Here is a 13,030-nt window from a genome sequence, read left to right on the forward strand (position 1 = left end):
AGGAAAGGTCTCAAGTAGGGTCTTATAGGGTCTCAAGTATCTTTTACACATGTTTAAGAAAGATAAGTAAAGCATAAGGACTTTTTTTTAATGGAGATTTATTTTTAGTTTATTCATATAGTCCGAATTGATTTTGCTGATTGCAACTAAAGTCAGAGATTATGGTCTGAGCAATGTTTCACATATTAAAGATGGTATACAAGTCAAAGCACTTAGGCTTGGGATTCCTCTGGAAGAAATCTGGACCAAGTGAAAAACATTTTATGAGCTAAATCAGAGGCTTTTCCAGTCAGTCTTGAAGGCAACCAGCTGGCTTCCCATCTGTTTCCTTACCTAAGTCCAGGAGCAAGTTGGATATAAGCTAAGGCACTGTTGACATGCATTTGGAGAATGAAAGTATTCTTGTTTTCATTTCTAATATATCCCATTCTATGTGTATTTAAATAGGTTTGTTTTTGCCTAATTTAATGCTATCATAAAACGATGCATGTAACCTAGAGTTTGATGGGGGTGGTGTCACAATGGAGGCAATGCAAACCTGAATGAGAACATGGCAGCCTTAAACTAGATACCTTCCTCTGAGTTTAGATGGCAGACAGATCTGTGGCCACATTGAATTAGAAGGCAGGAGGTGTCAGAGATACAAGTAGTGGCAGAATCAGCAAGGAGCACATTTAAAAAAAAATTTTTTAATGTTTATTTATTTTTGAGGTAGATAGAGAAAAAGAGAGAGAGAGAGAGAGAGCACGAGTAGGGGGGGGGAGGGGAAGAGAGGAAAACACAGAATCTGAAACAGGCTCCAGGCTCTGTCAGCACAGAGCCCGATACAGGGCTTAAATTCAGGGAATGGTGAGATCTTGACTTAGGCTGAAATCAGACTCTTAACCGAGTGAGCCACCCAGACACCCTAAGGAGCACAATTTTTTCAGTCTTCTGCCAATCCTCTAAAACTTTTAACCTCTACAAAACAATAACCTTAATAAATATTTGTTGGAAAGCCATCATAGCAAAGAAAACTAGATGCCATAATGAGGATAATAATAGCAGACATTTCTTCAGGGCTAATTCTGTGGTGGATACTTTACAAGTGCTGTCTTATTTAATCCTGCCATAACCCTCCAATGTAGGTATTAATATTATGCTTATTTTGCAGATGAGGAATTTGAGGTTTAGAGAGGATAAGAAACTTGTCCAAAGGTCCCATGGGTGGTAAGAGGTCTCCTGGGCCTCGAAGCCAGGTCTGACTCCAGAACCCATGTTCTTCATCTTTGAGGGATCCTTTATAGTCAGCCAACTGGTCTTTGTAACTCACTGCCAATGGAGACAAGGGCACAAATCAAGTCTGGCTCAACCTGAAATTTCTAGTAGAAGGCCAAGCAATTAATGTTATCATTTGCCTGGTGTGTGGAGGGGAAAGTCCTCAATGTTTTAGATTTTCAACAGTATACGTCCTTGTAAAAATAAATTTTCCTATTGCAAAATAGTAAATACAAGTAGAATAAAATTTTGAGGAAAATGACCCCTGAATAAAAAAAAAAAGTGTCTACCTAGAAATTGTGTGTTTGCTTTCTAATTGAGCAGTTATGCAAGTATATTTTCTTATACTAATATCTTTGGTATAAAGATTATGAATATGGTGAAAGGAGGTATAACATTGCCGTCTCATTTATTTTTCTTATGCAACTGGATGCTTCCAATTATTTATACTCTTTTAGGAAACTTAACACTGTGTTGCATTAAGATTCTACTTTATATTTTCTAAAATAAACATTTTCTCTGACTATACTGTATTTTGGAATGTTTGTACCTAGGATTCATTAAGAAAAAAAAAAAAAAAACCTAACAGCCACACTTAGGTTTGGGTCCTATAAAAATAGGAGCATGAAAGTGTGAAAGATACATTTTTAAGGCTCTCTCTTATAACTTTATATGTAGTAGAGACAGATTTAAGCAAATTAAATATCTTTCAACAGGGGTATTGATATGTACAATATATCAAAAATAGTGAGACATTGGGGTAGCTGGGTGGCTGCATCAGTTAAGCATCTGACTTTGGCTCAGGTCATGATGTCATGGTTCATGGGTTCAAGCCCCCTGTCAGATTCTGCACTGACAGCATAGAGCCTACTTGGGATTCTCTCCCCCACCCCTCTCTCTGTCCCTTCCCCACTCTCTCTCTCAAAAATAAACAAGCATTTAAAAAATATCTAAAAAATAGCGAGACATATGTATGTAAAATGGTTATAGCAGTGTTACTAAAATACTATTACATAGAAAGTTGAAAAGTGCAGAACGATAAGTGAAATTTGAGACATTTTTGGTTAAAAATCCTATCGTGTGTGTATATATGTGTGTGTAATACGGTGTCATGTGGTCCAGTGTGTAAGCATAAAACAAAATTCTAGACCTATTCATACCAAATTATTGAAAAGCGGAAAAATTATTGAAAAGCCGTGAGGAAACTTTTACTTCTTAGTTTCTACACTTCTGACTTATTTTGTTTTATTTTTATGAAAACACGTATATTGGTTTTGTTAGAAGCAAAAAAGTAGTATTTTTTTTCCACTTTTCTTGGCCTTCTAAAAGATGCAAGTTACCTCTTCAGTCTAATTGTCCTCATTAAGGCTTGCTGCCTTAATTACAGATTTTCCAACTGTGCCTGATTCCTTTGCCACTCTGCCCTTCTGTACTGGTATTCTCTGTGGGGAAGGCCCTTCCCTTCCCTTCTTATGCCCAGGTTCCATTATGTTCCCTGTTCTAATTCCAGTGCTTCTCTAGCACACTTTTATAGGTATATTTCTCAATCAATTCCCCTCCTCTGTTATCATTTCAGACACTGTGTTCTTCTGTTACATATTACATTCCATAGTTTGCCTTGTAATAAACTTGACTAATGTATCTGAAAGAGCCGTCTGTAAAATTGAAACATCTGAATGCTTATTTATTTCCTTATACTTAGATTACATTACCTTAGGGGTGTCCCATAACATTTGAAAAATCAGTAGATTTTTATTTTTGTGGCAATTTTTGAACAATTCCAGCTTTTCTTTATATCATAATTTACTTTCAGTCACTTCTACTTTATGACAGATTGCCAATCTTGAGATTTATAATCCACTACTACACTCTATATTGTGATTTCTATGTAATAACTATATTTGCTTCCTCTATTTTCTTATATAAACACATTTCAAGAGGCTTAAATGGGAGATGGCAGTCCAAATAAAATAACTTTGGCATTTGCAATTATTTTATAACACGATGCCAAAATATTGTCACATGTAGTATCTCACATGACAAATCTAATAAAGTGTTAGAGAAACAGACATTTTTATAATAGGTTCCTGTATAAATCAGTACAGGTGATTTCCTTTTACAAGGACAGGCAGGATTATTTTCTATAGGACAGAAGCAGGGGAAAGAGTGAAAACCCAACTGACTTGCAAACAGGAGTTTCCTGGGTAGTCATTGGGGAAGGGAGTTTTGCTGTGTCACAAGTGACTAGTCCCTGGTTTTGAAAGAGAGTGACTCATCCTCCTTTGAAACAAGAGATAAGTGGGAGAGAGAGCTGTATAAAATTATTTTACAACTATTTCCTTTTGAGCTATGACTTCTTAAACTGGAATGTGATCCAGAATAGCTTCCCTTTGAATCCAACATTTGTCTTAAGCATTTTTATTGTCTCTATTTTCTCTCACACCATCTCCCTTCTTCTCTCCCTCTGTTCAACAGATTTACACTGACTGGGCCAACCACTACCTAGCAAAATCAGGCCATAAGCGGCTGATCAAGGATTTGCAACAAGACATTGCAGATGGAGTGCTGCTAGCCGAAATCATCCAGATCATTGGTAAGACCTGCCCTCTGGGAAAAACCATGAAAGTCTCTCCCCCCCACCCCCAACCCGCCTTGGTCAAACACAATTTAAGTTGAATGCATATGAACTTAGTCCCTGTGTCTCTGAGATTAATGTAGCTCTCCTGTGATTTAATTAAAAATGTTTATGTGAGAATGTTTGAAAAAAGCAGTTTGGCTATACTTTTAAATGGCTAGAACTGTATCTTTACATCCACTGGATTGTCAGAAATGAACGCTTCATTAAACCATATGTCTCCCATGTGTGCATTTTGTTAGCTAGGGCAACTCATACACTCTGAGATTCCTTGAAACTGTATCCTGATCCAGCAGGGACAATTGTGAAAGGTTTCATGTCAGCAGTCATTTGGCACAGGCTAAAGAATTAGCAGCAACTTCCTTCTCACTCACTTTTTTTTTTTTTTTTTTTTGCCTGATTTGTGCATATGGAATTGGCGGCAGCTAACAAGTGTGTCCTCTTGTACGCGGCTGGGGAGACAGAGTGAATGTAGCAGCAGCATTGTGCTTGTTTTGGTTTTGGTTTTGGTTTTTATGTTTTCTTAGTCTCCTTTTTTTTTTGTGTTTCACTTCATTGCTTAAGCATGTCATTCTTTTTTTCTCTCTTTTATTTTATTTCTTGGCTTTAGCAAATGAAAAAGTTGAAGATATCAATGGATGTCCTAGGAGTCAATCTCAGATGGTAAGAATCAAATTTATTTTAAAATATAATGCTTACCTTCACTTTTGATTACACTGCATTTGTAAATGGACTAGAAATTTCTTTTGCATGCCTTCCTGCCTAAGAAACCATTCGATCACATTCTATCATATGTATTTCTTTGGGTGCAGTTTATGGGCAAATGATAGCATCAGCACAGCTGAATATGTATGACTCCTGAATAACATGTCTCCAGGTGTTTTATCAGATCCTTGACTTTTTGTTGTTGTTGTTGCTCTGATGGATGAATAATTTAATACTGGTCTTGCTGGCAGTAAATCCCATTTCCAATTTTAAGTGGAGCCTTTTTGTCTGAACAACTGGTTTGAAGAACAGAGCTGGCCATGTGCATCTGAAAAATACATAAATAGTATTTTCCTTGTTCATAACAAAGTCCAGTGTAAACACAGAGACTCTTCAGCACTTTTGGAAATAGCTCCAAAGGCATGCTGCTGGACGTTTTCTGAACAGTGACTGATCATGAGTATGATTCATACCCTTTTTCAGAAAGCTGTTGATCTAGAGGTCCCATCTCCCTTTTTATCTTTACCAACTGGTAAAGTTTAAAGTTTTATAATGAAAAAAATAGATTGATAAACTGCTGAGGTAAAAACTTACCCCTCTATTTATTAAATACCCACAACTGAAGTTTCTAGGACAACCTGAAATACAAATGCCTTCATTAAAGTTATATCAGCAGATACAATCAGGAGTGATAGCCAAAATCCATCAGATGAGGCTTCCTTCAAAACTGTAGCACAAAATAGAGATTTTAAGTTTATGTAATGACTTCTCAATTGTCAGGGATTGGAGAATGAAAAAAAAGAACTCTTTTGATGTGCTGACTTGCTTTACTTAATGTCAGAAAACTGAAATCCAAAATAATAAAAGGAATTTATTCTTAAAGAGTGATTAACTAGCATGTCATGTGTGTGTGTGTGTGTGTGTGTGTGTGTGTGTGTGTATGTGTATGTGATTAATAAACACTCAAAGGCACTATTACAATACATAAACCCTGCATAACTGTTGTGAAAAAAAATCTCGGTAAAAAACAATTTTCTGTAAAATAATTCAGTTTTAAGGGGACTTCTTGATCTAATTATTCTGGGCACAAGCATGGCACTATGGAAATTAATTATAATTTTACTGAAAGCAATTATAATACCTTCAGACCCTGCTAAAATAATAGCTGTGTGATATTGGAAAATGATGTAACCTCTCTGAGTTTCAGCTTTTTCATCTGTATAATGAACCCTAATTAGGATATGATAATGACCTATAATTATGGATATTCTTTACTACCAAAACTGATATGGAAATATAATAGTGCTGCTATAAGCTTTGTTAAGACATATTCATGAATTAACACATGTTAAAAGTTTTTTAGAGCTTTATATTAAAAATATGTATAGTCCCTGAATATCATATTTTATGTTTCTTAAACTCAACACTTGGGTTTACTTTCATTATTTCAATTATAAGGAGGTGTTGGATAGTAAAATAGGTCTTGTCTGTTGTCATTCCAGTTTGATTCTGATTACAGAGAATCCAATAAACAGCCAAGCTAATATTTCATGACAGAAAAAACAAAACAAACAAAAAAACCTCGAAGTTCATAACTATGGATAGGAACATAGTCCTTACATATTTATCTGAAACATCTGTACCGAAGATTCTACAAATCTGTGAAAACATTCTCATGAGTATTAGACTCTGTTAATTTTTTTATTACTTCCTAATCCTTATTAGCCCCCAAATGTCATGTAACATCTAGTATACATGTCGTGTTGATATTTCTGCTTTTGATTAACACACACACACACACACACACACACACACACACACGTACACAAACACCAGAAAAACCAAAGCCTGAGGGATGTAGATGCTATGAAAAAGGTAGTTTTTCCAGCCAAACAGTATTAGTTGGAATCACTTTGGATTTTGAGTTAAGAATGACTTGTATCCTCATTTTTTTCTGATGTGGTTCAATTTTGAATCTGAAGTTGACATGCCCTCCATGTGTTGATTCAGAATAATGCATATTACAAAAATAGAGCTTTTTAGTTGAATTACTTTTGCCTCTATTCCTAAGAATTGGCATTGGCACTATATTATTAATGGATACAAATCCAGACTTTAACCGAGACAAGACATTAGGGGAAAGAGAATTATGACAGAGTATGACTAGGCTTATGAAGTTCTTATGAATTTCATATGTCTATTCCAAACAGGATGTTGCCTGTTTCTTTATTGCTTAACAACCAAGAGGTGAAACATTAATAACAGTGAGTGCTATCCTTACTCACAAAACTACTTTGACCACATCCTTTTGAATATCTGATTTTTTATGGTGCTTGCTGTTTGTGTGGAATAAGGAAAGGTAAAGTAAAAACTAGGTATGCTCCTGTTTGTAGTCACAAATTATTTAAATTTCAAATTTGATAACTTTTATTGGATTGTTTTAAACCTTTAAGAATACAGAGTCTCTTGTGGTATGAATCTACAATATATTGATGAATATTTTGATGAATAGTAGTCAGGTAATTCATATTTAGCCAATATTTGCTGAGCACCTGAGCTACCAGATTGAGGGACCCTTGAGGATCAAAGGAGCAAATATTGAAACAAATAATAGCAACAGTGTTGCATAGGTAAGAACAGAAGTACTGTGACGGGAGTCCACTGTGGCTTGAGTGCAGTGAGGTGTTTGTATGGGATGATGGAAGTCTGATCACACAGGGCTAAAGTATGGGGTTGGTTGAGGAGCCTTTTGAGGACTTTTAAAGCTGGCTGTGGCATGATCTGATATAAGTATTTTAAAAAAATCATCCTAGATGCTTTCTGGGAATTGTAGAATATGCGTTAAATCTTCATTTGGATGTGGGAGATGGCGAATATAGGGAGGATGAATGTTCCCACAGTTTCTCCTGAGAAGTTACTATTAGATGTGATTACTACAGAGGGAGAAAAGAGACTAAAGGTAGAAGGGGGAAGATGGCAAATTCATACTCTGAAAGTAAAGTTTGACCTATCCATTGGAACATCAAGTAGGAGGTGACTTCAGGCAATTAGGCATGTGTTCCTGAAGGTCACAATAAGGTGTTAGGTAGAATATAGCTAGTGCACAGGTAATGATTGAAGTCATGGAAAAAGGATGAGATTTCAACAGAAGGCCTGTATAAAGTCAGGAGGGGAGAGATTTGAGGTTCTCACACTGGGGAATATCAATATGTATGTGATGAGCAAAGGTGTAGGAATCAGAAATAGGGAAGAGTAGTGAGAGAGTGAGCCCATCTTTAAGAGGATGGATCCACAGATGGGGATTATTGATCCTTAGGGTAGCTAGAGTAGCTTCAACTAGAGTACTTGGACTAACCCAGTGAGATGGGGCAAAGTAAGATGAGCAGAATGTGGTGCATGTTGTCAAATGCTACTTAGCCAACTAGTTGGTGTACCTCAACCAAGAAGTTGGTTCTAGCAATTAGGCAGGCATTAATGACCTTGATGCAAATGTCTTCTATAGGGTGACCATGTGTTAATTAAGGAGTAAGAGAGGTGCCCCTGTCTATTGAGATTTGGATAATCTTTCTAGGAATTTCCTTTTGAAGAGAAAAACAAAAATATAGCTATAGTTTGAGAGGAAGGAAGGGTGAGGGGAGCTTTTGGAAGGGGGGAAATAGGCAGAGGAGGAGGAAGCAGTAAGGAGAGAGAAGAATCCAGGGGACTGGGGAGACAAAAGATGATGCCAAATCCTAAAGCAAGTGGCAAAGGAATAAATTTGAAGTCTGTGTAGAAGATTAAAAATTTTTTTAATGTTTATGTATTTTTGAGAGAGACAGAGTGCTAGCAGGGGAGGGGAAGAGAGAGAGGGAGACAGAATCTGAAGCAGGCTTCAGGCTCTAAGCTGTCAGCACAGAGCCCGACACAGGGCTCGAACCTGTGGACCTCCAGATCATGACCTAAGCCAAAGTTCGATGCTTAACTGATTGAGCCACCCAGGCGCCCCCTGGGTAGAAGATTTAATGTTGGAAAAGAATGAGAGTACATTTTCCTTTGTGTCATGTCACAAGGGGATATGATTGCATGAAATGAAGGTACCTGAAAATGGATTAAATGGAAATTGAAGGAGTTCATCAATAACATAACTGCAGAGTATTAGAGAATAATAATGTGCACTTTTCCGTGGGATTCTCTAATTATAATACCTTATAGAAAAACTCACGTATGTTGTCTTGAAATAGATGAAGAGGGGCGCCTGGGTGGCACAGTCAATTAAGCGTCCGACTTCAGCCAGGTCACGATCTCGTGGTCCGTGAGTTCGAGCCCCGCGTCGGGCTCTGGGCTGACGGCTCGGAGCCTAGAGCCTGTTTCCGATTCTGTGTCTCCCTCTCTCTCTGCCCCTCCCCCGTTCATGCTCTGTCTCTCTCTGTCCCAAAAATAAATAAACGTTGAAAAAAAAAAAGAAATAGATGAAGAAAACAGTAATTCTTTCAAGTGGGCCAAAGAACATATGTTTAAGAGAAATATGAGCTAGTCAATGCACCAATTTATTAGTGTAATTTTTGGAAGATTTTGACTCATGTTTATTCTAAGTCTCAAAATCATAGTTATATTCCTTAATGAGCTGAGACTAAACTCATCCTGAAAAACAGAACTCAGTTTGAAGGAGCTTATTCAACACTATATTTAACCTTATCCCAAGATGAAGTTACTGATATGGATAGCACCTGTTGAGTAACTTCTAGGTGGGTGGTTTCAGAATTCCAAATATATGCTGCATGCCACACTTTGGTGAGATTACGCGAGGAAATAAATTAGTAAACTATAAATACTAGGAATGTCCAGAATGCCTAACAGATTAAAAATAGCAGAAAAATGCCCAACATGTATTTGAAATGCTGAGGCACAAGTGCTAGGTCCTTAGACAAAAATGTAAGACACGTTGGGGAAAAGTTGTTTTGAAGACAAATTTTCCTTTAGTTTAAAATAGACCGTTACATTTAAGGATCTTCACAAATGCGGCAGAGGGATTAGAAACTGTGTTTATGTGAAGTAAGCCAAAATTCTGATTCTACGGTATAGCCGAGGATGTGACAAATGTGCTTCACAGCCTGTCCTTCCTTTTTGCTGGCTCCTCCCATTATCTCACGGTAAGAGCTCCATTGTTTTCAGCCACAACTTTCCATCTTCCTTTGAACATACCATGTTGTTTAAAATTTTCTGAGATGGTGATTTGGAGAATGTTTATCCCTGTGCCTCTTACCCCTTTTTGTTCCTAGAAGATAAAAAAAAACAAAAACAAAAACAAAAATTAGGTTCATTCTCCCTTAACTCTCCAGTTCCAAGTCCCACAACGTTGTGACTTCCAGAATAATAACATGATGGATTTTATGGGCATCTTTATTCCATTTCAATAGTTTGCACTCATCTGTACAGTGAAACTATTCTTCCTAGTAAACATATTTGGTGCTTTTATCAGTCTTCTGTCCTTTAAAGTTTTAATTATTTTAGCCACTGCTTGTAATTGGCTCTCTCATAAAGGACCTATTTAGGTAAGATAGGAAGATGAGGTTTCTAACCAAATAGGGAAGAGATAAAATATTGGAATGCTCTTAAAGGTTTAATAAAATCTTATAAATGGCACACTGCAGGATTCTCGCACTATGACTCAGAGGAGTGGAATATTGCTAAGTTAGTCCATTCACATGATCCCCTGCCATTTTTGAAACTGTTCATCTTCTGGAATGGCTGGAAAAAGATAGCTTAATGAAGACAAATGCTTTACTACAAATATAGCTCTGATCTCTAACGAAATGCTAAATGGAAATTTCTACTTTGAGGTTTTCTATTTAATTTCATTGTTTTCATATAGGCTCACACTTTGGAATAAAAGAATAAACTACCAGTGTTAAGAAATGTATACGTAAGTTATTACAATATCCTGATGGTTTTTAAAACTGAATGTGTCTCCAGAAGTTGCTCTGTGTACTAGCATTTAAAATTCAAACGGACTTGAAGGATTGAAAGGAGGGGTGTTACACTGAAAGGACAGTAGTCACTGGAATTCAGTTGTGACTGTGACCGAGAAAAATATCCAGTGAATGCTCAGTCTCTGGTCATTTCTGCATTGAGGAAATTAGACCAATAGAACTCTGACTTGCTAGATTGATTTAAAAACAGCAAACACCATGGCTCCTGTTCAGTGTTTTAGAGGTATATTTGGGGTTTAGCTCTTTATAGCTTTTTAAAAGTATATTCATAGTAAGGTGAGAAAGATATTTCCTAAATTATATTAAATCCAATTTAAAATAAAAACGGTAATAGCATGAGAATTATATTTTTATGGGAGTTGTCTGGTCTGCCATTAAATTAAATAAATGTTGGGGCACCTGCGTGGCTTAGGCTGTTGAGCATCCGACTTCAGCTTCCAGGTCCTAATCTTGCAGCTCATGGCTTCCAGCTGCTCATCAGGTTCACTGCTGCCAGCCTGTTGGCGTGGAGCCTGCTTCGGATCCTCTGTCCCCTTCTCTCTGCCCCTCCCCTGCTTGCTCTTGCCCCAAAATAAATAAATATTAAGAAAGTTAAATAAATGTTGAGAATACAAGAATGCTTTTCTGTATTAACTTTATATTATGGAATACACATTTTAAATGTTCTCATGAATATCAATATTTAAATTGGTTTGTGCTATTAGTAGGACAAATAGAAATTGGAATAAAGTGGGGTTCCTGGGTAGCTCAGTTGGTGAGGCATCCAAATCTTGATTTCAGCTCAGGTCATGATCTCACAGTTCGTGGGATCGAGCCCCACATCAGGCTCTGTGCTGAAAGTGCAGAGCCTGCGTGGGATACTGTCTCTTCCTCTCTCTCTCTGCCCCTCCTCCACTCATATGGATGCTCCCTCTTTCTCTCTCAAAAAGAAATAAACTTTAAAAAACAAAGGAATTGAAATAAAGTAAGTAACTTTGCAAAGAATTTATCTATCTATCTATCTATCTATCTATCTATTTATTTATTTAGAGTGTGTGAGCAGGGGAGAGGGGCAGAGGGAGAGAGAGAATCGTAACGCAGCCTCCAGCCCAGCACAGAGCCCAACTGGAGCTCTATCCCATGACTCTGGGATCATGACCTGAGCTGATATCAAGTGTCAGACCCTCAACCAACTGAACTACCCAGGCACCCCATTTATTTTTTACAAAGAATTCTTTTTAAATAAAGTAACAATTCTGAATTGGATTCTGGATTCAGTATAATTTGTTTTTCTTTCTTTTTGGAGAGAATATACGTTTTTTTATTTTATTTGAGGAAAATTAGTAAGCTTTATATATGTATGTATAATAACCATTGTGAACTATAGTTAATATTTCAACTATATATTTGAATATCAACCACTTTCTTAAACATTTAGCATGTTCTTTATTCTGATATCTTTAACTTAATTACTGTTAATTGTTTCCTACCTCTAGGCCAATATCCCAGTAAACACAAAGTACAATCATACCTAGTGTTAGAAAGCATATTTTGTAACAATCCTTTCATATATTTAGTTTTTATTACCTTCAATAATCTGGTCTTTTTTAAAAGGACTTTCCCCTCCATGTTTTTCAATCCGCTTCTTGAAATTTATTAGAAAATTACCACTTACAGGGGCATCTGGGTGCATCAGTCAGTTAAGCATTGGACTTTGGTTCAGGTATGATCTCACCGTTCGTGGGTTCGAGCCCTGTGTCGAGCTCTGTGCTGACAGCTCAGAACCTGAAACCTGCTTCAGATTCTGTGTCTCCTTCTCTCTCTGCCCCTCCCTTTCTCACTCACTCTCTCAAAAAAAAATTTTTTAATTATCACTTATAGTAATCAGTGGTAAAATACCTAACAGTGGAACAATTTTATTTTTTAATTTTAAAGGGTTTTTAGTGTTTTTATTTATTTTTGAGACAGAGAGAGAGCATGAGCAGGGGAGGGGCAGAGGGAGGGGAAGACACAGAATCTGAAGCAGGCTCCAGGCTCTGAGTTGTCAGCACAGAGCCCGATGCAGGACTCGAACTCACAGAGTGTGAGATCATGACCCCAGCTGAAGTTGGACACTTAACTGACTGAGCCATCCAGGCACCCCAACAGTGGAATAATTTTAAAAACTGGTAGTTTGGCAAATAATATACTAAGATATGAGACCATTTTAAATAAGAACTATTTTTAAACCTATTAAAACCTACTGGATTAACTGATGCTTTAAAAATTACTTGTATAAAAAGAGAAAAAGGAAATGAATTAGGGAGAATCTTATTCATCTGATCTCAGTATAATCATTTGAAAAGTTTATCTTGAATGAGATAAATTATTGGAAAGTCAGTAGATACACCCAAAGTAGCTGCTTTATTAATTATATTTAAATGATTTTAATATAAAGTCAGTTAAACTGACAGATGTGGATAGACATAGACAAAAATACATGGAA

General features: G+C 36.8%; 1 protein-coding gene across 3 annotated transcripts in view; it reads left to right on the forward strand.

Moving 5' to 3' along the window:
* NAV3 (neuron navigator 3) overlaps positions 1-13,030 on the forward strand; it is a 591,913-nt gene that overhangs the window by 335,620 nt on the left and 243,263 nt on the right. For all 3 annotated transcript variants that reach the window (XM_047867359.1, XM_047867357.1, XM_047867358.1), the window contains exons 2-3: positions 3,733-3,850; positions 4,503-4,555. In XM_047867359.1, coding sequence (XP_047723315.1) covers positions 3,733-3,850; positions 4,503-4,555 — 171 coding nt within the window. The remainder of the gene's footprint in view (positions 1-3,732; positions 3,851-4,502; positions 4,556-13,030) is intronic.

The sequence above is a fragment of the Prionailurus viverrinus genome, chromosome B4, assembly GCF_022837055.1.
Source record: "Prionailurus viverrinus isolate Anna chromosome B4, UM_Priviv_1.0, whole genome shotgun sequence".
Taxonomy (NCBI): Eukaryota; Metazoa; Chordata; class Mammalia; order Carnivora; family Felidae; genus Prionailurus; species Prionailurus viverrinus.